This window comes from Amblyraja radiata, chromosome 5, assembly GCF_010909765.2.
Source record: "Amblyraja radiata isolate CabotCenter1 chromosome 5, sAmbRad1.1.pri, whole genome shotgun sequence".
Lineage (NCBI taxonomy): Eukaryota > Metazoa > Chordata > Chondrichthyes > Rajiformes > Rajidae > Amblyraja > Amblyraja radiata.
In genome coordinates, this window is record NC_045960.1 from 50,113,758 (window position 1) to 50,138,629 (window position 24,872).

At 41.9% G+C, this 24,872-nt stretch overlaps 1 protein-coding gene across 1 annotated transcript in view; it reads left to right on the plus strand.

Annotated features, from left to right (window-relative positions):
• The window catches only part of LOC116973272 (synaptotagmin-like protein 1), a 161,807-nt gene that overhangs the window by 68,759 nt on the left and 68,176 nt on the right, over nucleotides 1–24,872 (plus strand). The window contains exon 6 of the mRNA XM_033021185.1: nucleotides 16,032–17,321. Within this exon, the coding sequence (XP_032877076.1) occupies nucleotides 16,032–17,321 (1,290 nt within the window). The remainder of the gene's footprint in view (nucleotides 1–16,031; nucleotides 17,322–24,872) is intronic.

The following is a 24,872-nucleotide window of genomic DNA, read 5'->3' on the forward strand; positions in this document are numbered from 1 at the left end:
CTTAAAAGCAAGTATAAAGATTAGAAACTGTAAAAATAGACAAGATAAAAGTTGTGGATACGTGTAAAGTGACAGTGCGTCAGGGTTAATTTGTCCCTTGTTCATTTTTTATTTAAGCTGTTTATGGCAATGGGTATGATTGAGTTTTTGTGGATGTTTTTCTTGGATAGGGGGACTTTATATCGGCGGCCTGATGGCAGAAGTTGGAAGGACTTGTGCAGGGGGTGGGTGGGATCCTGTGTAATGAGGTTGGCTTTCCTTTTAACTGCCTGGGTGTGAAGTACTGATAATTGATTTTGAGTTTTGCCAGTTATTTTGCTTGCTTGATTGATGACCCGGGAAAGCTTTGATTTGTCTTTGACAGAGGTGAGGGTGAACCAGGATGTGATGTTAAAGGTGAGTACAGATTCTATAAGTGATTTATAGACAGCTGTTAAAATGTCCTGTCTGACATCAAAGCTCCTGAGTTTCCTCAGCAGGAACAGGCGTTGCTGTGCCTTCTTGTACACAGAGTCTGTGTGCTGGGAGAAGGACAGGCGGGCGTCAATCTCTGTGCCCAGGTATCTAAAGGCCTCTACCTGCTCAACTGTCTGCCCATTCAGCCTCAGAGGTTCAAAGAGAGGTTGGGGGGAAGATGTTCGCCTCCCCCCACAACACAGCTCCTTGGTCTTGGAGATGTTAAGCTCCAGAGAGCTCTCTTTGATCCACAGCATCAGGGTGTTGACCTGCTGATAGTAGGCAGCCAGAGAAGTGTGATCCTTGATGTGGGCCATGTATGACTGCTTCTTCCAATGCTTGGATACTTACTTCTCTGCTAATTTAATCCCACTATCAAATCATTACATCTCTTAGACTCCCAATACCCTGGATCAAACCTCCACCTCATTGCCGTCTCTCCTAATTCCTCATGTTGCTGCTCCATCTTAATAACCATGTTTCCCAATCTTCCATTTCAGCACGTCAGTCTTAATACACATAGCCCATGCCCTTGCAGTAACAGTCCCTCCCAATTACATGGACCATGATCCCACAGATGTGCACCAGGCCTTAATCTCACACACCATTTCTGATTTCATCACTTCTGACTGTCTGTCTTCCACAGCCTCCAACTTTATCGTTTCCCAGCCCCGCTCAGCCCGGTTTTACCTTCCCCTCCCCCAAAATACATAAATACAACTGCCCTGGCAGACCCATTGTTTCTGCCTGCTCCTGTCCCATGGAAATCATTTCCACATCCTCGACTCCATACTATCACCAGTCCAATCTGTCCCGACCTATGTCCAAGATACCATGCATGCCCTTCGTCTCTTTAATGACTTTGCTTTCCGAGTCCCCACTCCCTCATCTTTACTGTGGACATTCAGTCACTCTACACCTCATTCCCCCCCAAAAAAGCCTTAAAGCCCTCCATTCCTTCCTCGACCGCAGAATCATCTAATTTCCCTCCACTGACATTCTACTCTGCCTAGATCAGGACTTTCATATGAAGGAAGACTGGATAGACTCGGCTTGTACACGCTAGAATTTAGAAGATTGAGGGGGGAAATTATAGAAACTTACAAAATTCTTAAGGGGTTGGACAGGCTAGATGCAGGAAGATTATTCCCGATGTTGAGGAAGTCCAGAACTAGGAGTCACAGTTTAAGGATAAGAGGGAAGTCATTTAGGACCGAGATGAGAAAATCATTTTTTACAAAGAGAGTGGTGAATCTGTGGAATTCTCTGCCACTGAAGGTAGTTGAGGCCAGTTCATTGGCTACATTTCAGAGGGAGTTAGATGTGGCCCTTGTGGCTAAAGGGATCAGGGGGTATGGAGAGAAGGCAGGGATGGGATACTGAGTTGGATGATCAGCCATGATCATATCGAATGGCGGTGCAGGCTCGAAGGCCCGAATGGCCTACTCCTGCACCTATTTTCTATGTTTCTATGTTTCTAGCGATCCTCACCATTAACAATTGCTCCATCAACTCCTCCCACTTACTCCAAGGCATAGCCATGGGCACCCGCATGGGCCTCTGCTACGTCTGCCTCTTTGTAGGGTACAATGAACAATCCCTGTTCCAGGCATACACTGGCCCTATCTCCAAACTCAGTTACATTGACGATTGCATCGGTGTTACCTCCTGCACCCATGCAGAACTCATGAACTTCATCAACTTCTCCACCAATTTCCATCCTACACTCAAATTTACTTGGACCATCTCCGACACCACCCTCCCCTTTCTTGATCTCACAGTCTCCATCACAAGAAATAAGCTATTGATTGACATCTATTACAACTATCTCGACTCCCAGAACTCTCTCGACTCCACTTCCTCCCACCCTGCCTCCTGCAAAGACTCTATCCCCTACTCCCAATTCCTCAGTCTACGCTGCATCTGCGCCCAAGATGAGGTGTTCCATACCATACCTCATTCTTTAGGGAATGGGGGCTCCCCTCTCCCATCATAGATGATGCCCTCACTCATGTCTGCTTGATACCCCACAGCTCCGCCATTGCTCTCCCTCCCCGGTCAAAACAGAAACAGAATTCCCCTAGTCCTTACCTATCACTCCATCAGCTGTCACATACAACTCATAATCCTGTGAAATTTCCACCACTTCCAATGGAATCCCACCACTAACCCCATTTTCCCATCTCCACCCCTTTCCGCCTTCTGTAGAGACCGTTCCCTCCACAACACCCTGGATAACTCATCCTTTCCTGCCCAAACCACCCCCTCCCCAGGTACCTTCCCCATCAACTGCAGAAGATGCAACACCTGTCCCTATAACTCCTCCCTCGACTTTGGCCGGGGATCTCGACAGCCCTTTCAGGTTAGGCAGAGATTCACTTGCACCTCCTCCAGCCTTATCTACCTTATCTGTTGTTCAAGATATGGACTCTTATGCATCGCTGGGACCAAACACAGACTGGCCGATCATTCCGCTGAACATCTTCGCTCAGTCCGCCTGGACCTACCTGATCTCCCGATTGATAAGCACTTTAATTCTCCTTCCCATTCCAACACTGACCTTTCTGTCCAAGGGCTCCTCCACTGTCAGAGTGAGGCAAAACGCAAATTGGAGGAACAGCATCTCATATTTCGCTTGGGCAGCTTACAGCGGTATGAATATTGATTTCTCTCACTTCAGGTCGCCCCGGCATTCCCTCTCTATAGCCCTCCCCCACCCAAATTTCACTAGCTTCTCGTATTCACCCAACAAACTGCTTACAATGGCTTGTTTCCTTTATCATCGTTACTATTTTGCATATCTTTCATTAATTGATCTTTATCTCTCCACATCATCATCTATATCTCTCATTTCCTTTATCCCTAACCAGTCTAAATAAGGGTCTCAACCCAAAACGTCGCCCATTCCTTCTCTCCAGGGATGCTGCCTGTCCCGCTGAGTTACTCCAGCTTATTTTGTCTATCATCCATGTATCATGATCACTACGTATACCTCTGCCCTGATCATTATTTCCCCCAGTCACCCATATTGGTGCCTTCCCTCTGATTACCTCCCAATGCCTCCAGTTCTTCCCGGTTCCCAAACTATTGTCTCCTCATCTTCCCTCCTGAATACAATTTCTCACACTCTCCCTACTGCCACCTCCTCACCATGACATTTCTCTCAATATCCCCACTTCAACCTTGAACATAACTTTTCTTGCACACCCATTATCATCTTTATTATAATTTACCCTCTCTCTCATTAACAACCCTCCACCCAACCACTCCACCTCACCGTCACCAAACTCCAAATGTCTTCACCCTGAGTGCCAGCTCACCAAAGCCCTTGCACCTTCCCCAAACCCTTCTGGGTTCATCTCTTCACCCACCCCCCACCCCCCACCCCACCCCCATACACTTCACACTTGCCTCTCCTGAATTCCTCAACCACATCTTTTATCACAAAAAGATCATCGACTTTCTCCATCAGTCACCCAGATGTACAAATCTCTGACAATGTCTCCCCATCTCTCATCCCAAGTCTCGATTGTCCACCTCCTCCTCCTCCTCCAAACACAGTACTCACCCACTCACCAAAACCCTTCCCTAAAACACGCACATGATCACATCTTCTAGCTCTCATCATCTCCCATAGTACCTGGATCACCATCTCCCCTTAACTTCCTGACAACCCCCTCGCCCCCAAAACACCTGGTTCGCCATCTCTCCTGTCATCCACCTTCTCCCCTCTCCAAAATGACGTGGTTGACCAACTCTCCTAGTTCACCAGTAAATGCCCAGATCACTCTCTCTCCTAATTTCCCCCAAAACACCCTTGTCACCACTTCCTCTCACTCTCCCAAAATCCCAGATCAACACCTCTCCTGACACTGCCTCTTCCAACTCCCAGACTCAATCTCAATCCTGTCCCAGTCACAATTCCTAATCTTAGTTAGTGAAGCCTGTGTAAAGAATGCTGAGCATTGCTTTGGTGGAGTTCTGCCTTCACTGTTAACGTTGCATTATAATGAGATTTGATATTGATTGCATCTGACTTTCCAGATCAAATTTCTATACCAATGTTATATTACAATAAAGGGCAATCCCACTGTTCATTTTCTTTCTCTCTAGAATCACCATTACATAGTGATTGCATTTTATGGAAGCATGGATAGGTAATCCATGATTTTCTATCCATTTAAATGAGTATTTTTGAAGACGTTCATTTCAATTGCAGAATTATTGTCTTTATTCATAATTAAGCCAAAGGGAGTTACTGAACAATACATTCATTATCACTTCCACAAAATCTGTTTGCAGAAGTCTGTGATTTACACATTGCAAAAGAGCAATATAAATCCCAATAATCCCCAGTAAGCAATCGTGTTATTTTCCTGTTATCTTCTAGAGAGACTCTGCTGAATGCAAGAAGATGTTGATAACTAATGTTTTTCTTGCTTTATTGCTCCTTGTTCAGTTCTGATTAAACCATTCAATTCTCAACCTAAACAAGGATTCAATGGCCACATTAAGTAATTAATCATCTAAGTTTCTTAAATAGTTTCCAGCATGCAAATAATAATAATAATAATAAATTTTATTATTTCAAGGACACCTTACAAAAATTTAGCAGGTAGAGGAAAAACATGTAAGGGGAATGAAATAAATAGTAGAGACATGACTAGTACACAAAGTAAAGACAGAACAAAACAAAGACAGTCAAGAGTGTTTAATTGTCATATATCCTGAGACAGAACAGTAAAATTATTTCTTGCAGCAGCACAACAGGTTTGTAATCACAGTACTCAATAGATAATACAAAAACAGACAAAAACAGTTCAATAAATTCAAATAATATATAGTGCAAAAATCAAACAAAAGCCCTAATGCAACCAATGCATTTTGTAGGTCGAAATTTAGTTGGTATCTGTTGCTTGATGGTAGTTGGGAAGCTCTTGAACCTGGAGATCATGGGTTTCTGACTCCTACACCTTCACTCTCATGAATGCAACAAAGCAAATGCATAACATAGCAGGAACTGCCACATGGTTCAAAGTAATTACAAAGTAGACAACAGAATGTGATTATTTAGCAATAAACTGAATCTAAGAGTGAAATGAGAGCATAGCCAGGGTGATGTGGCTGCATATTTGAGGCAGCATCTCCTATAGATCACTTCAATGGTGTAGATTGGTTATTGCATGTGAACCAATCATAGTAGAATAGCATCACTATCCCCACCTTACTGTATGATTCATACTAACACCCACTTCCTATACTGGTCAGTCTTGGAAGCGGTAATGATTAACTAACAACAAACAACCCACTGTACCGCTATACTATGGGTACTGATTAAAGATGATCTTGAACTCCAGATTGTACAGTTTGCTTATTAACAAATGGTGAGGAGGTGTGTACCCATGATTGACTGGACAGTATCCACCACTTTTTGGAATCTCCTTCGTTCCTGGGAATTCAAGTTCCCGAACCAGTCAATATGTTCTCTTTTGTACACCTGTAGAAGTTCAAGAGAGTATTTGTCGACAATTGGAATCTCCTAAATCTTCTAAGGAAGTAGAGGCGCCAATAGGCTTTCTTTATGATTGCATCAAATGACAACAAATAAAAATGATTTTCTACAGTTTATTTTTAGTTTAAAAAAATACGTGTGCAGGAAAATATAGTTCATTTAGCAAGAAATATATTGATTAGCAATCTAGCACATTGGCTATGATTTGAATGAGCATTTTATATATTGCTGTGTGAGTTACAAATCTTGTGTAGATCAATTCTGAGACGGATTTGACTGAAAGCTATCCCTCTATTGATTTAACATGTGTAGAGTAATGCCCCTGTCCCACTTAGGAAACCTGAACGGAAACCTCTGGAGACTTTGCGCCCCACACAAGGATTCCGTGCGGTTCACGGAGATTCCCGAAGGTTTTTGTCAGTCTCCCTACCTGCTTCCACTACCTGCAACCTCCGGCAACCACCTGCAACCTCCGGGAACCGCACGGAAACCTTGGGTGGGGCGCAAAGTCTCCAGAGGTTTCCGTTCAGGTTTCCTAAGTGGGGCAGGGGCATTACTAAGTATTGTCAGTTTGATAAGTCATAATTGACAACAATCAGTTTTGCAAATTCAGAGTCAAGCCTGAAAGAAAAACATTGACTATTTATATTCCTTGAGGCTTGTTGCTATTTAATATAACACTGCTGATCAAGTTGGTTGCTACAGATTGTTGTTTAGTTGTTAGATATAAATGCCTCCAATCATTTGCAATTTCTAATTACTAAGTCTATTGTTTCCATTTTCATTGGACTCAGTTTATTGCTACATAATCATATTCTGCTGTTTTATTTGTGATTACTTTGAACCACAAGGCAGTTCCTGTTATATCATGCAATTGCTTTGTTACATTAATTAAAAATATGGACATGGTTTGATTAAAAACTATGAAGAATAAGCTCAGCCATTTAATGGACATGGGTTAGACTATCAGGAAATCAGAAAAGGTATGCACAGGGAAAAGTCAAGAAGGACCATGTTAAACATTCTACTAAAATTATTGAAATATGTGCGTGTGTAAGAGAGCGAGTGAAAGCCAAGAAAAAACAAATTGTGTATGCAAAACTGCTCCATGTTAAGATTAATGCTTTGCACATTGAGTCCGGAGTGAAAGTTTAGTCCAGGATAAGAGCTTTTGTGTTTGGGTGATTTTTTCATGGGTTTGTGCATGACAAATTTTATTTTCCAAGGCTGCACAGTGGAACTGTGATGATTATTATTTACGGTAGAGACAGTATGTTTTGTATTCCGAATCACAATGCTATTAAACCCACTCTGCCTGGGAGCTGGTTTGCACTAGGTGTGGATTCAGATACATGAATGTGGTCCCCGATAATACAGATGCCATTTCATTACCCCAGATGCCCTGATGTGCACTGAGCATTCATAGGCAATTCAGTTGCAGGCTGTTGGTTTGTTTTTCTTGACACCCCCTGAGATTGTTATTAGTTTGTGCATTTTTCTTTCATTTAGTAACATATTTAAATGTTATTTACCTTCAAGAGTTCATTCCGGCAGATCTCGCCCACTGGCTGAGCCCATCAGGCAATAATTACAGTGCTACCCACAATTTTCTGTTCATCAGATCTAATGAAAAGAGAACCAAGCATAGTCATGGTATTTTGATATATGTGGCCGTTGAAGTAGATCAGCAAAATGAGATGGGAAAATTGGCTCTTAAGTTCAAGGTGTCTCCCTGTTTCATTAGTGATATGTTTCATTCGAAAATATACAGGAGCTGTAAGTCAGAGATTGCTAATGATAGATTGTTGAGAGTAAGTATCAGGTAGTTAGCGCTGATGAAGTTGGTCAATAATATTTTGTGACAGCTCATTTGAAGCATTTGATTTTGTGCCTCTTCCAATCTGTTTTAGAGATTTCTGATATTCTTGTAAGCATTTTCATTTTGATTTTTTTTTAATTCCTTTTCATTTCTGAAGCTGAATTGCTTTTCTTGATGTGGCAATGTTCTTGGGGCTGTCAGGAGACATAGAGTACAAGAAAATAAAAATTTGTTTTAAGCTGTCTACAAGGACCCTGTGGGCAAGTATTTGTATAATCCCTATTAAGGATGGGTGTCTAACAACATTCTTTGCATTTATTCGATCAATTCTGTGACGCTTTGGTCTCTGGTGTTCCCCAGTTTTAATTTTAACAGTAGAGGTTTAATAATAGTTTTAAAGGGCCATTTGGGAAATTAAAGTTCAAGGCATCCATTTTGATAACTTGCATGTTGTTTATATTGTTAATGCGCTCTGCCCCTTGGTTTTATGATGATGATGATGATGATGATTGCTGCAGGTTTCTGGAGTTTAACAGTAATGGGTTAAACTCCAGAATGTCAAGGTACCACTGGTCGTTTACTGAGATACCACCATAAACTTCAGCCTTTGTGATCACAATTTCCATTTTCAATTCAGATATCTCATTGATTTGTGATGTGGAAATAAAGTGAATATGCTATTGTCGGATATTTTGCTAAATTTAAAACTAAAACAGTAGTTGCCATTCATATGAGAATGTATTTGCCTATCTGTTACCATCCAATTCATTGTTAGGAAACAATGAGACTGTTATCACTGCACAGTTCCACTTCTCCAGCACTAAAAATTGGGTCAAACACCACCTCTTGAAGCACATCTTGCCCAACTGCAAAAATTGTTCTCGTGTTTACTTTTACTCCTTGTTTCTTGCATATTAATCAACTTTATTGATTTAGTTTCTCCTTTATCACTTCCCCGAATGGTTTTGGCTATTTTCACATGAGCCATTAAAGATCTGATAATCCATCATGTTGCCTACCTTCTTTTTTTAAAAAAATACAGTGGCCCAGCTGGTAGACCTGCTGCCTTCAGTGCCAGAGACCTGGGTTCAATCCTGACTTCAGACCACTCAGCGCTCTGTGTGGAGTTTGCCAGTTCTGCGTGTGACATCATGGGCTTCCTCTGGGTGCACCGGTTTCCTCCGACATCCCAGACATGCAGGTTTTGAGGTTAAATGGCCTCTACACATTGCCCATAGTGTGTAGGGAGTGAATATGAAAATGGGATACCATAGAACTAATGTCAACGGGTGATTGATGGTCTGTGTGGGCCTATCACTGTTTGTGGTTTATATCAACGATTTGGATTAGAATGTAGAAGGCGTAATTAGATGCGTACTAACTACAAATGACACTAAAGTGGGTAGATAGAGAAGATGGTTATCAAAATTTTCAGCACGATCTTCATCAATTGAGCAAGTGAGCTGAGGAAGGATTAATGAACTTTAATGCAGATAAGTGCGAGATGTTGCATTTTGGGAAATCAAACCAGGGCAGGACTTTCACAGTGAATGTCAATGCTCTGGGGAGTGTTGTAGTGCAGTGGGATTTAGGAGTGCAGGTACATAGTTCCTTGAAAGTGACGTCACATGTATTTAGAGTGGTCAGGAAGACATTTTTTTTCATATTGGCCTTCATCAGCCAGGGTATTAAGTATTGCTGTTGGGAAGTTATGTTACAGTTATACAAGACATTGCTGAGGCCACATTTGGAGTATTTTGTACAGCTTTGGTCACCCTGCTATAGGAATGGTGTTTTTAAGCTTTCAAGAATACAGAGAAGATTTACAAGGATGTTGCTATGACATGAGAGGCTGAGCTATAGGATGAAGTTGGGGAGGCTGAGAGCACAGGAGGATGAGCGATGATCTTACAGAGGGGACAGATGCACAAAGTCTTTTACCCAGAGTCTGGGAATCAAGAAAAAGAGGACATAGGTTGAAGGTGAGAGAGGATAGATTTAACATGAAGCTGAGGGGCAGTTATTTCATAGAGAGAGTGGTGCGTATATGGAATGAGCTGCCAGACAAGGTAGTTGACGTATATACGAAAACAACATTTAAAAGAGGAACATGGATAGGAAATGTTTAGAGGGATATGGGCCAAATGCGAGCAGATGGTACAAGTGTAGATGGTGCTTTTTGATCAGTGTGGGCAAATTAGACTGAAGGGCCTGTTTCCATGTTAGATGAATCTATATACTTACCCAATCTTTCCCATTCTGCACAAAGTTAATATCAATGTTCCATTCTTTTGGTTCAGTTTCTCTGTTCACAAAGGGCTGAAAAGCTGTGAGCAGAAATTCTACTCTTTTCCACAGGTTCTTTCGAAACTCAAAGGTTAAGGTATTTCTGGGTACTTTCTTTTTTTAGTTTAGTTCAAAGATACAATGTGGAAATAGGCCCTCCATGCCGACCAGCGAGTCCCTGGTTGGACTCACTGGTTGGTAGTCATTGAGGCATATCACCTTACTCCTCTTAGGCACTGCTATTATTGATGTCCTTTTAAAACAGGTGGGTAACTCAGGTTTCCGTAATGGGAGGCTGAAGATGTCCACAAAACTCCAGCCAGTTGGTCTATGAAGGTTTGACATATGTGGCCAAGTACACCATTGGGTCTGGACGCTTTCCAAGGCTTCACCCTCACAACGGATATTCTGACGTTGGCCTCTGTGACTGAGATTGCAGTGCTGTTAGGACCTATGGGTGCCTGAAAAGATAGATTGACATCCCTCCCTTTTGAAGCAAACAAAGAGAGCATTTAGCTCGCCTGGGAGAGCTGCCTCGCTCTCACTCGAGCCACTACTTGGTTTTGTGTTGTAGGAAGTAATGGTGTGTAAGTAATGGATGATCAGCCATGATCATATTGAATGGCGGTGCAGGCTCGAAGGGCCGAATGGCCTACTCCTGCTCCTATTTTCTATGTTTCTATGTAAGCCCTGCAGTTTAGACTGAAAGTGTCTCTTTAGTTTAATTCAGATCTTTAATTCAGAGATACAGCGTGGAAACAGGCCCTTCGGCCCACCGGGTCCGCGCCGACCAGCGATTCCCGCACATTAACACTATCCTACACCCACTAGGGACAATTTTTACATTTACCAAGCCAATTAACCTACAAACCTCTTTGGAGTGTTTGAGGAAACCGAAGATCTCGGAGAAAACCCACACAGGTCACAGGGAGAATGTACAAACTCCGTATAGACAGAACCCGTAGTCGGGATCGAACCAGAGTCTCCGGCGTTGTATTCACTGTAAAGCAGCAACTCTACAGCTGCACCACCGCCATCTTTTCTTTTCTGATGGCCTAATTTTCTGATAGTATAGGATAAGTAAAGGAACATTCAACAATGTTCACTATATCCTGACTCTGACTCAGTGTGAAAATGCCAGAATATTTCCTCTTATAATATTACACATTTGTCAACTCTGGGAGCGTTTTTCTTGCAAATAACTTTCAAGTGCAAAACTGATAATGCAACCTTCTGTGAAATCTCAGGTGACTGTGATACCTCTGAGTTTTGACAGTCAGATCTTCACATTCTGGAGATTACATATGCATCAACTACAATTGACCCCTCTATTCACATTCACATTGATTATGTCAGCATGAACGCAGTGCTCAAAACAATGACATGAATCAAAATCAAAGCTACATAAACCAAAATGCTGTTTCATCCCCATTTGCAGCAACAACTCAGTCATAAAAATTGAAATTCAATTGAAGAAGCAAATACTCTGCAAGGTTTGTGTAGAGTTCATGATGAATTTGTGTTTGCACCACCTCAGATTTTCTGTTACAAGAAAAGCAGGTTGTCATCACACAGTTGCGAATGAAGCATATTACAGGTATTGCCTTCAAGGATTCATGGTCACATTAGTATTGTTAAGTGAGGAGGTATGGTTACCAAGCAACCATGAGTAAAGATCTGCCAGATTCAATATAGATCTTTAAGAGTTACTCAAAGACCATGAGTTAATAACTTTGTTTGCTTCGCTAATAAAGGATCAACCAATAAGGTAGATGATCGGCATTCGCATGAGTGTAATAAACCTTGAAAATATCTTTGTGAAATGTATACTCATAACTTGGAGAACCGCATGATTAAAGATCTTTTGAAATATACAGTGGCCCAGCTGGTAGAGCTGCTGCCTCACAGCGTCTGTTTTGACCGTGGATGCTGTCTGTCAGAGTTTACGTTGTTCTCGCTGTGACAGCATGGATTACCTCTGCGTGCTCCAGTTTCCTCTCACATCCCAAAAATGTCCGCGTGTGTCGGCTATTGGCCTTTGTAAATTGCTCCTAAGGTGTAAGGAGTGGACGAGAAAGTTGATTGACATAGAACCATTGTGAACGGGTGATTGATGGTTGGTGTGGACTCGCTATTCTTCAAAGCAATCAAGACACCATCCATTGTCACTGAATGTATAATTTCAAGACTGACAAAGAAATTGTATCCAATTTCAGTTGATGCATCTGGAAGTCACTTGGGCCATCCATTACATGAGCACTCACCTCCTTATCTGAGAGACTTTGCGAAGAAGAAGAAGAATACAGATTAGAAAGGTTCTTTTAATTAACAGAGAGAATGTGGTGTTATTTTTATGTAACAATAGTACATTTCCCCTTTAAGAATACTGGGTGTATTTCCGTCATTGGAGTGTATTGCTCTGATCATGCACAGAATCTTGAATGTGCCAATAAAGCAAGCAGCCATTGTTCTACACCATGCAGTAGGGAATTTGTCTAATTAATCGTATATATATCAAAAACTGGTTGCAGTTTGCATTCCAATATAACCCTGGCCTCGCTCAATATTCAATCACATCCCCCCACTCCTCGGAGCAAACTACCACACACCGACTAATTGCCACTCGTATTCCCATCAGCCCCGAAGATGGTGCCTTGCCTTGATTTACCGATTTACTGGCCTAAACCAAGCAACGTGGTCTTGATTCCATTTCCTATGTGTGCTTTACACTGTGGAATCACATGAAGGAAAGGCTTTACCTCAGCAACAGTGGCATTGCACCGTAATTTTTTAATTGCCTTTGCAAATGCTGACTGACTTCTCAGTCAATAAACATATCAATTATGGACATGTGTAGGAAGTAACTGCAGACGCTGGTTTAAATCAAAAATAGACAATAAAAGCTTCAGAAGGGTCTCAAACTGAAACGTAACCCATTCCTTCACTCCACAGATGCTGCCTATCCTGTTGAGTTACTCCAGCTTTTTGTGTCTATCTTCAATTATGGACATGTAGTGCTCAACATGGATTGTTGCTGGGATCTTTGATGCTTTATGATACATATGTGATGTCAGCAGATAGTCAGACCACTTGCGGTCGAACCCTCATCAGTGGTTACGAGGGCTATCACGTGACGTCATGGGTTAAGGGGATTGACCTGCTGCATAAGCATATCTCACCTGGTGATTTGGAGTCGACAGGTAGCTGAGCTTGAGGCAACACCCTAGCTCAGCAACAGCAGCAGCAATGATAGTACGTTAGAGGACCAAACTTGCATGTATACCAACCATGTAATGTCTGAATAAAGCAACTGTTTATTCACCACGTTTGGTGCCGCTACATAGGTGACCCGCGATGATCCAAATTGGGATTTTGGATTTCTCCCGCGCACGCAGCCTCGGGAGACCTGATGTCTGCAGCCGACAGCCCAGCCCTGTTGAACGACACTGCCGCCAACCCGGCCCTACCGTAAGGTATGCCGCAGGCCTCCCGGGTCGATGGGCGCGGTCCGGGCCTTGTTTGATGGCCACCAGTCTCTCCCGCATGACCCGCCCAGAGCTGACCACCGGGGCTGAGAGGCTGCAGTTGCCACCGCTCCCCCACCAGCTGCTGCCCACCGGAGATGAGATGCCACAGCAGCCGTCACTCCCCCACCAGCTGTCGCTTCCCCACCAGCTGCTGCCCCCCCGGAGCTGAGATGCCGCAGCTGCCGTCGCTCCCCCACCAGCCGTCATTCCCCCACCAGCTGCTGCAGGAGCTGCAATTTTAACAGCCCCCCACCCTCAGCATCACCACTGCCCAGCCCGGGAGCGGGGAGAGCGAGCCCACCCATTACCCCACCGGCCACTGCTCAAGGCCTAGCCTCCCGATCGAGTGGGCCCACATGGGGCGGCTGCCCGAAGATGTCCTTCTGCTCCTCACCGGCATGAATTTCGAAGATCCCCAGCAGCTGGCTGCCTATCCGGTCGGGCTGTGGTCAGCCCAGCAGCTGGATGGAGCCTCAGCCAATCGTGTTTAAAACTTGGTGTTTTGTGTTTTATCCAGGTAAAACATCCATATGTGCATACAATCAAACCATGCAGAATATAGTTTCACAACTATAGAGTTTGTTTTAGGATACAGCAGGATATTTATTCAGCTGGAAAGTTGGGTAGAGTAATAGTAGATGGAATAATGACAACTGTGAAGTGATGCATTTTGGAAGATCAAATTTGGGTAAAACATGCACAGTAAACAGTAGGGACTGAGTGACTGCAGAAAAGCAGAGGGACCTTGAGATACATCTTTATAAAACATTGGTGAGGCCACACTGGAGTATAGTGTACAGTTCTAGTCACCACACTATTGACTATATAGCGATTGTGTTGGAGATTAATTGTGAAACTGGCCACATTAAAGCATGAGATTGGATTGGCAGGGTGCATTTTTCATGGAGTAAAAGAGACTAAGGTGTGACCTAACACAGGAATACGAGATTACAAGGGGTAAGATAAGTGAGATAATAAGAATTTTTTCCATAGTGGATGTGTCTTAAACAAGGGCATTGGCATAACATGAAGAGAGCATGTTGGAGTATATGAAGAGGACATTTTTAATCATGCTGCATGAGAAAATAATGGAAGAAAACACTCTTACAGCATTGAAAAAACAATTAGACTAGCACGTATCTCCAGGGTATTGATGGAATGCTTTAAATGCAAGAATGGGGTTGGTATAAAAGTGCTTGAAGAAGGGTCTCGACCAGAAACATCACCCATTCGATCTCTCCAGAGATGCTGCCTGTCCCACTGAGTTACTCCAGCATTTTGTGTCTACCCAAGATGTATACAATGGTCGGCATGGACATGGGGAGTCGCAGGGCCTATTTTTGTGTAGTGTAACTTCTTGACTGTACAAAAGTGAAAAAGATAATGGACTCTCAAATTAAATTGCATCCAGAACAAACCAAATGTCCAAGATCTTTAGTTATAATTTCTAAAAATAATGTTGCTAGAAGATACTTTCACCCTCAAAACCATGCACAGGCCCAGAATGAATCAATCATTGTGATGAGATTCAGTAAATTACACCCACTTGCAAGCTTTTGCAGTGACCCTTAAAAGTGCTTTTTGTAAATTTGTTCTTGTAGATTAAAAAACACAAGGGACAATTTGAATCCCAGCTGCTTGATAGAAACAAGTGAGACTATGGGCAGAAACATATATAAAATGCCTTTCAGAATCCCAGAACATTCCAAATGCCTTGGCACCAATGAACACATTTTGAAATGTGGTAATTAATTATATGTAGGAAATACCAAACAATCTCGACACAATTAAGCCCCACAACCAGCAATGAGATAAGTTACCTGATGTTAGCAAAGGAATAAACCTTGGCCAGGACATTTGGTGAGCTCCATTGCTCTTTGTCAAATAGGGCCATGAGATTCATTTCATACCAATTCTCAGGCTGATTGCCTTAATTTACCATCTCAATTGAAACTGACTCTCAGGATAGTGTGGCATTCCTTTTGTGTTATCCTAGAATAAGTACTTAAGTCTCCATAGTGGGGCTTGAACTCAAAGACAAGAATGGTACCATTGAGTTAAGTCCCGACAATTTATTTAAACAGTTATATATACGCCAATATTAATTAATGACAATAAAGGAAAAGGCTAATGACTTGCATCAGGACACAGCTCCCTTAATTATGTGATCCTTGAACTATATTCTTGCATGTGGCTTAGAAATTCAAATTTATTGCTGACTTGGTCAAAGCTGATTTGTTTAGTATGATGGATTGGATTGACACTCTTATTTAAATTATTATAGATTTTGAATCTGTGACTCTTTCATATGTCACGAGAAGTATATTCAAATGGCATGTCTTAATAGTTTAATTTGTAACCAATGTATGTTATATATAGAATACACTGAACCAGACCGTTTTCTCATACAACTGTAATTTTTGTTTTACAGGAGACATGGTTCGAGCATTGAGAGGGAGAAGTAATCAGGATCACCAAGGCAAGTCTACGTCCCCCCGCACTGAGGTACTTCTGCCCATCAGTGATGCATTGGTTACAGCAAAGGATGTACCCACATCAGAAACAAATCCCTTTTCTAATATTAATACAAGCTCACCCAGTGAAGCTCAAGTTTGGACAGCAGAAGAGGCTCCACGTCATCAGAGTCCTCATAAAGGTTCCCTGAATCTAGACATACAGAATGACATATCTGATGAAGCCGATGCAGCCAAAAGTGCAGGACTTTTTAAACAAATCAATGACTCCGCACGCAGTCCCACCGCAATGGATGACACTGGAGTCGCTTACAGTGGTGTAGAAATTGCACAAGATCCAAACAAGAACAGTGATTCAATTGAAGGACTTTCCAGGCTGGAGAAAGTAGAATCCAATTCAGAGAAAAACTATCCCAATGCTGGTCTAAGTAAAAAAACCTCGGTTTCAAGAAGTCCAGCAAATTTGCTATCAGAAATTCTGAAAGGTGGAAACAAGCCCCAAAAAAATGACAATGATTATACTGAAAAATCAAACACGGTGCCATTGCAAAATGCAGCAGCAGAGAGTGTTGTGAGACAGTCCCCAGACTCAGGTAGTCTGTTTTCAAGACCTTCAGATTCAGCATCAGCTGAAGTTGGTAGAAAGTCCGATGCATCAACGTGGAAAGATCAATACGGAGACAATAATGTGGGCCAACATTATGAACCAGAGAACTCCACAGGTTCAATGAGCAACCTATCAAGCCAAATCCGGACATCAGGAGAATATTACAATGATGTACCATTTGGGAAAATAGAGTCTGAGAATTCAAAAAGAAAAGGGATTCTAAAGCGCAGTCCAAGTACCAGCTCCACTGAGTCTGAAAATCTCTCCAAACTGATCTCAATTCGGCCTGTAGAAGAAATAGGCGACATGCCACAACAATCAGAAGATTACAGTGGCAACGCAAAGATGGACGCAGGTAGCAAGCAAGTGAGGTTCTCAACCAAAAAGGAAAACAAGCCACAGCCAAATGTAGTTGAAGGGTGGAAGACTGACCTCAATGCTTCAATGACTCCAAATGAAGACCGTACCATGTCGCAGCAAGAAGGAAGCAATGACAACAATTCTTCAACATTGTCTGCAGGTGGAAGAAACGAAACCAATCCAGTTGAAAATCCGTATTTGACCAACACAGGAACAACTGAACGTTTCCTACCACCAAACTTGAGAGACAACACAGAGGCGCTGCAAAAGAATGTGCAAGGTATGCTCATTATGAGTCCGTTTAGTAAGGACATAGATTTCCATTGAAATTTCAGATCAACTCTTATGTATTCACTTTGAAAAATTTAACGTACTTTTTTTTTTAAACTGGCAGTTCAGCAAATCGAAGCTCACTCAGAGCTGTTTTATAGTAATAGGTTAAATCAATGCAAAACAAAGCAAACTACCCAGGTTGGACTAGAAATAATTTGGTGCACAGGATCTTGTTTTCAAAAATAGGACCCATTTAGTTCAATTGTACAGACTATGTAGATTCTGTGTTATTTTATATGGATAGGAATAGATTATAAAGAAAGCTTCTAAAGCCTGGTAATTGCTACCCTGCCTTGGCGATATGGAGGCTCTGGGGCCGCATGGTCTTGTATCATCAAAAAGTGCTCCTGGAATGAAGGTGGCTGTAAACTTGGCAGGACTCCAACAATCCATGCTCTTTCCGAAATTGCAATAACACAATGAATTGATTCAGAGTTGGTCCTAACCCAATAACGTTAAAGGAGATCAACCATAATTAGATAAATTGCCTCTTTCTTATGTATCTTAATTTGATCACCATTTACTTTCTGGATTTGAATAGTCAACTGCAAAAATCAATAGAACAATGCCAAGTTCATATTGATTAAAAAGTTGAATTGAAACTCGTTTGCAATCTGCATTTCAATGCCATAGTTCCACTTAGGATCTTCCATAAGCAATTTGATTCACTCTACTTTTTGGTGTGTGGAATCACCATTTTTATGGAATACTTTGCATATCCCATCAATGTCTAAAACATGTGTAAGAAGGAACTGCACATGCTGGTTTATACCAAACAGAAACAAATTGCTTGAGTAACTCAGTGGGCCGGGCAGCATGTCTGGAGAAAAGTAATATGTGATGTTTTGGGTCAAAACCCTTCATCAGACTGAGAGTCATGGAGGGGGAAAGTGGAGGTGTGTGATGGAACAGAACAAAGCTGAGCCTGCATCGATGACTCAGGATAGGTGGAGCCCTTTTCAGCTCAAGAAGAGTCTGAAGAATGGTCTCGAACCAAAACATCACCAATTCCTCTCCAGAAATGCTGCCAATCCCGCTGAGTTACTCCAGCATTGTGTGTCTGTTCCCAATATGTGCAGGCTGGTGGGTTAAATGGCCGCTTTCAACAGGTCATGTAGGTCACTGGTAGAATCTGGGGGTAGTTGTTGCGAATGTTGGGAGAATTAAATAGGTAAGCACAGGAATTGTGTAAAAGTGGATGCGTTGGTCTGGTGGATTTGGTATGGTGAAGAGCTTGCTGCTATCTTGCATTTCTCTTAATAATAATCATTCAGGAAGATAAATTTAGATTAGAAAGTATGACTAACAATATTTTTAATGACCCAGTTGATGTGTGCATTGAGGCTGCTGCTAAAAACTGATTAGGCTAATTTTAGAATAACTTGACTTTTTTTAATTTTTCCAAATGGTTCACAGTGAAATGGAAAAAAAATGAGGCCACAGAAAGGGAATGTGTGGGACTTTTTTTACACAGAGTGAAGGGTGCATGGATTGCACTTCCAAGGGTATATACGATTGGGTTATTTAAGAGTCTTTTAGAAATGGAGGGATATGAATCATGTGTAGGCAGAGAGATTAGTTTATCTTGGCATCATGTTTGGCACAGATATTTTGGGCCGGAGTGCCTGTTCCTGTGGTTTACATTTCTATATTCTATCTTCTAATAATGTTCCACCAGGTCTGATTCATTGGCTAGGCCTTGGCCTGACCATATAGATTTTGACTTGATATTTTCACCGTCTAAAAAAGTTTTGTGTTTTTTGTTCTAATTCCAAGAGTTGGATAACCTTTGATACATTCTCTTGTGGATACATGTTCTGTTTTTTTGTGCACTGCTATCCATTGAATTACTCTCAGCAGATTAGAATTCAACCTGGAATCTTCCAAAAGAGAACAGTATTCCATTGGCAATTTACAGCAATGTGTTGGGTCGTCAGTCATTTAAGCAGCTGGTGCTTCCCAGAGGTTAGCTAAAGCTTGTGTCATTATGTCCCATATAAAACATAGAAACATAGAAACATAGAAATTAGGTGCAGGAGTAGGCCATTCGGCCCTTCGAGCCTGCACTGCCATTCAATATGATCATGGCTGATCATCCAACTCAGTATCCCGTACCTGCCTTCTCTCCATACCCTCTGATCCCCTTAGCCACAAGGGCCACATCTAACTCCCTCTTAAATATAGCCAATGAACTGGCCTCGACTACCCTCTGTGGCAGGGAGTTCCAGAGATTCACCACTCTCTGTGTGAAAAAAGTTCTTCTCATCTCGGTTTTAAAGGATTTCCCCCTTATCCTTAAGCTGTGACCCCTTGTCCTGGACTTCCCCAACATCGGGAGCAATCTTCCTGCATCTAGCCTGTCCAACCCCTTAAGAATTTTGTAAGTTTCTATAAGATCCCCTCTCAATCTCCTAAATTCTAGAGAGTATAAACCAAGTCTATCCAGTCTTTCTTCATAAGACAGTCCTGACATCCCAGACGTTACAAGTGTAACCCAGAGGTCAAGTGAAAGCACATTAAACCAATGTCACAATAATTGTTTGTGTTCAGCAGACAACCTCACTTGGAAAAATGTTTACCAAGTAAACATTGTGAGTTATAGAATTAAAAAACTGAATCTTTGTGGAAATGCTTATTTGCTGTGAGCAGTTGAAGATTTCAATCTCTTATTGAACTATATTTTCTGTAGTTTTGGTTCTGATGTAGACTTTTGGATATTTGTATTAATTTTCCAAGTTGTTTGTGGGGTTTGTCAAATATGTGGAATATAATCTTCTTCTGAAACTTCAACTTTCACTAAAAAAAATTAATAATGTGGTGCCGAGTGCTTCAAAAGGAAGTGTTAAGAACACCATGAGGTGTTACATTTTCAGAGCTACAATTCCTGTAATTGCACCAATATCGTGTCTCTTGCTGAACTCAACTATTGATCCTGAAGTTCTGGCAGTTCAGGAATGGGACAATGGACGTTATGTAGTATGGATGGCACTATCAGTAAACACCGTTGATATGCCACTAGGTATTGGCAACTAGGGATGTGGTCCCATGTTTTCCCCTTCAAACCGCAGCAAGATTGCACAAGCAGCTCGTTATGAATCAAAAATAGACACAAAATGCTGGAGTAACTCAGCAGCACAGGCAGCATCTCTGGAGAGAAGGAATGGGTGACATTTCGGGGCAATCAGGTCACATACACCCTTCTTAACAGCTCTCTAGGACCGAACATAAGACATCCTCATGTGCAGGTGAAGCATCTTAGAACTATGACCTTGAGAGGCAGATGGAAGCACTGATTTCACCAAACCACCCTGGAAACAGAGAAAATGGCTGAACTGAGTTGAGGTGACAGTGTTGCTGAGTTCCTAGCAGCTTGCAATTGGAATCTACCAGGACAAGATGTTGAGTATGCTACTCTGAAATTTTAATCTTTTAGTCTTATTTCAATATGGGGGACTAAAATTTGCATTTTAAAAGTAGAACTTCTCTTCAACTATACTTCCAAACTCTTAAAATTAGACTACCTCCTGATTTCTATCACTTTCTGGATGTTTTTCTTTTAATCGCCTCCCCTTACTTTAAATCTGTGCCACTTGGTTTTCACCCCTTCTGCTATCAAATTGTTTCTTCCTAATACCAAGAACCCACAATTTTAAAACCTCTATTATGTTTCCTCTCAGCATCCTCTGTCCAAAAAAAATAACCCTAGCTTTATCAATCTTTCCTAATTATTGATTCCTGGATACTGAGGATCGGTGCTGACCTAAAGCGGCATCTGTCCATTTCCCTACTCAAATGCTGCCTGGTCTATTGAGATCCTCTGGCTGTTTATTTTTCAGTTTCCTAATAATTACAGGTTTCCAGTCTCAGCAATGTCCTCAAAAGCCTTTGTGCACCCAATTGTATTTTTACTGTAATGTGGTGACCAGAAATGCAAGCAAAATCCATACTGTGGTATAGCTAACATGGTGTACAGTCTGATGAAGGGTCCATTTCCAAAATATCACCTATCCATGTTCTCTAGGGATGCTGCCTGACCTGCTGAGTTACTCCTGAACTTTCTGCCTCTTTTTTTTTTGTCATAACAACCCTGCTTCAAAATGTCTTTCTATTCATCTTATTGTTTGTTATTGCTATATTTAAAGACATGTGGACATGCATTGCATAAACCCTCCGCACTATGCTGCATCGTTCAATTTACTGCATGTTCCCTTGCCTGGTTGGAACTTCATAAATACATCACTTCAGTTCTCTGAATTAAATTTTAGTTGCCATGTTCCTGCCCAACTGACCAAACCATCTGCCACTTAATGTTTACTAATTTTTGAATCCTATGCAAACTCCCTTATCATGCCCCCTTAATTTAGGTCTAAGTCATGAGCGAGTGACCTAGTAATGATCCTTGTGGAACCCTCACTGATAGGGGTAATAGTGATAGGGGTAATACCCTATCACTCACAAAATTACCCAATATTCCTAATGCCATTTCATTTCTGGCTTTAAGCCAATTTTAGATTCCATTTGCAATTTCTCATTAGATCCGATGCGGCTTTACTTTTTTGAGCAGTCTGCCACGTGGGATTATATTGACTTCATCAAATGCACTACCCTCTTCATTCTTCCTCAAAGAATTTCAATCAAACAATCAGGCATGACTATCCCATAACAAATCTCTGACTCTACTTAAAATGTGCTTTTCTAAATGAGGGATTATGCTGTTCCTTAGAATGGATTCCAGTAATATCCCCTTCTTTGACGTTGCACTAACTGACCTGTGATTACCAAGTTCAATATTTTCTCCTTTTTGAAATGATACAACATTAACAGTTCTTCAATGTTCTGAAACCCTTCCTGCAAACAGAGAGGATTGAAAAAAATGTTATTGATAGTCTCCACAATTCCCTCCTCCTCTTCTTTTAATAACCTGGCATATATTTTATATGGACATTGATTTTATTCATTTTTAAAGATGATAAACCTCTTGGTATTTCTTCTTTTACTTTATGCATCACATAGTCCACACTCTGCCTTGAATAGAAAAAAGGCATCATGCATCTTTTTAATGAATGTAGTTGTGAAATATTCATGTAGAATCTTAACTACATCCTCCATGCACTCCATGCATGGTTACATATTTTTTATTGAGGGTGGGGGGGGGGGGGGGGGGGGGGGGGGAGATAGTCCCTATATCGTCAGTTGTCCTTCAGGTTTTGTTTACCCATTTAAACAATATTTAGATTATCTTTGAATTTGCTTCTCAATTCTCATTACTCTGCTTTCTCTTTCCCAATCTTTATTTTAATTTAACCTTCCTTATTGTTCTGTACTTCCTGATGTCTGATGTATCCATCCTGTTACCTGTATCCTACCCTCTATGAATTGAGTTATCCACAAGGTGCAGGATTTGGCAGTTCTGAAACATTGTGGGGAAATGTTTACTCCAAACTGCTCAAACGTCTCCTATTGTTCACAGTGATTTATCTAGAGGCTTTCAGTATTTTTTCCCCAGTTTTTTTTGACACAGGAAGAACTTAATCTTACCCAGTTTAGAACCACTAATAATATTTTATCTTTGTCCTTTTCCATAACTGTTAAATCTGACTGAATTATGATGACGACTGCTACAATATTTGACAAGTACTGTCTTAAATTCTCCAGAATGTAACATAGGAATTATGTATTTTTACCGTGACTGTATCCCAGTTAATATTCAAGTGAAACAAACCCCTTGCTATTATTACACTAATCCTTTTACATTTGTCAGAAATGTGCTTGCTTACCTCCCTTGATGTCAATAGTGCAGTGCCAAAAATGTGAATGAAAAACAAAAGTGCTGCAATTTAACCCACATGGCTTCATTTGATAATCCTTCCAACATATCATCCTTTCTTGGAGCCATAGTTGTTTTTTTAAACCATTATTGCTGCTATCCTCCCATCTTGTCTAAAACCTTTCTAACACCAACAATAAGATGCCAGTCCTGCACCCTGCACACCACCCATCAAGTCACATTTCTGTAATAATAATAGTAAGCTACCTAGACATAACTCATCTGCTCTATTCACAACATTCCTTACATTTAGGTAGGCATCATTAGGCACAGCCAGATTCTTTTTTTATTTACTTGCTAATCTTCTTTTTCTCTACCTTTTAGACTCTATCATTACATTTCTGCCATCCATATCGTGTTGTTTTGCTCCCTTCTCAAAGATTCCCTAGCTTTGTATCCTCCAGCTAATCTAATTTAAACTCTTCTGAATAGCACCAGAATCCCAGGCAAGAGGATATTAGGTACACAAAAATGCTGGAGAAACTCAGCGGGTGCAGCAGCATCTATGGAGCGAAGGAAATAGGCGACGTTTCGGGCCGAAACCCTTCTTCAGACTGATGGGGGGTGGGGGGGAGAAGGAAGGAAAAAGGGAGGAGGAGGAGCCCGAGGGCGGGGGGATGGGAGGAGACAGCTCGAGGGTTAAGGAAGGGGAGGAGACAGCAAGGGCTAGCAAAACTGGGAGAATTCAACGTTCATGCCATCCGGACGCAAGCAACCCAGGCGGAATATGAGGTGCTGTTCCTCCAATTTCCGGTGTTGCTCACTCTGGCAATGGAGGAGACCCAGGACAGAGAGGTCGGATTGGGAATGGGAGGGGGAGTTGAAGTGCTGAGCCACCGGGAGTTCAGGTAGGTTATTGCGGACTGAGCGGAGGTGTTCGGCGAAACGATCGCCCAACCTCCGCTTAGTCTCCCCGATGTAAATCAGCTGACATCTAGAGCAGCGGATGCAGTAGATGAGGTTGGAGGAGGTACAGGTGAACCTTTGTCGCACCTGGAACGACTGCTTGGGTCCTTGAATGGAGTCGAGGGGGGAGGTGAAGGGACAGGTGTTGCATTTCTTGCGGTTGCAACGGAAAGTGCCTGGGGAGGGGCTGGTACGGGAGGGAAGGGAAGAATTGACAAGGGAGTTGCGGAGGGAACGGTCTTTGCGGAAGGCAGACATAGGGGGAGATGGGAAGATGTGGCGAGTGGTGGGGTCACGTTGGAGGTGGCGGAAATGGCGGAAATAGTCCCGGTTCTGTCGAAATGTAGTCCGTCCACTCTCTGTAGAACCTGCCTTTCCCAAAACTGGTCCTAGAATCTCATAATCTAAAGCCTTCTCTCATATGCCATCTCTTTACCTATACTTTCATCTACACTGTTGCTCTATTACAACATTTTTTAGCACATGGTACAAGGATTAATCTGGACAGTACTGTGAGATTCTGCTTCTTAATTTCCTTCCAACCTCTGAAATCTACTTGCAGGATCTCTCATCCCATTCTTGACCTGTGTCATTGGTACCAATGTGGACCATGACGTCCTCTTGCTGCTCCAGATGGTTTGCAACTGCTTGGTCACATCTTTGATCCCAACACCAGTAAGACAATATGGCATTATGGAATCACATTTGTGACCCCAAAACATCTTTCTGGTCCCTATACTATATTGTCACCCCTGATGATCGATC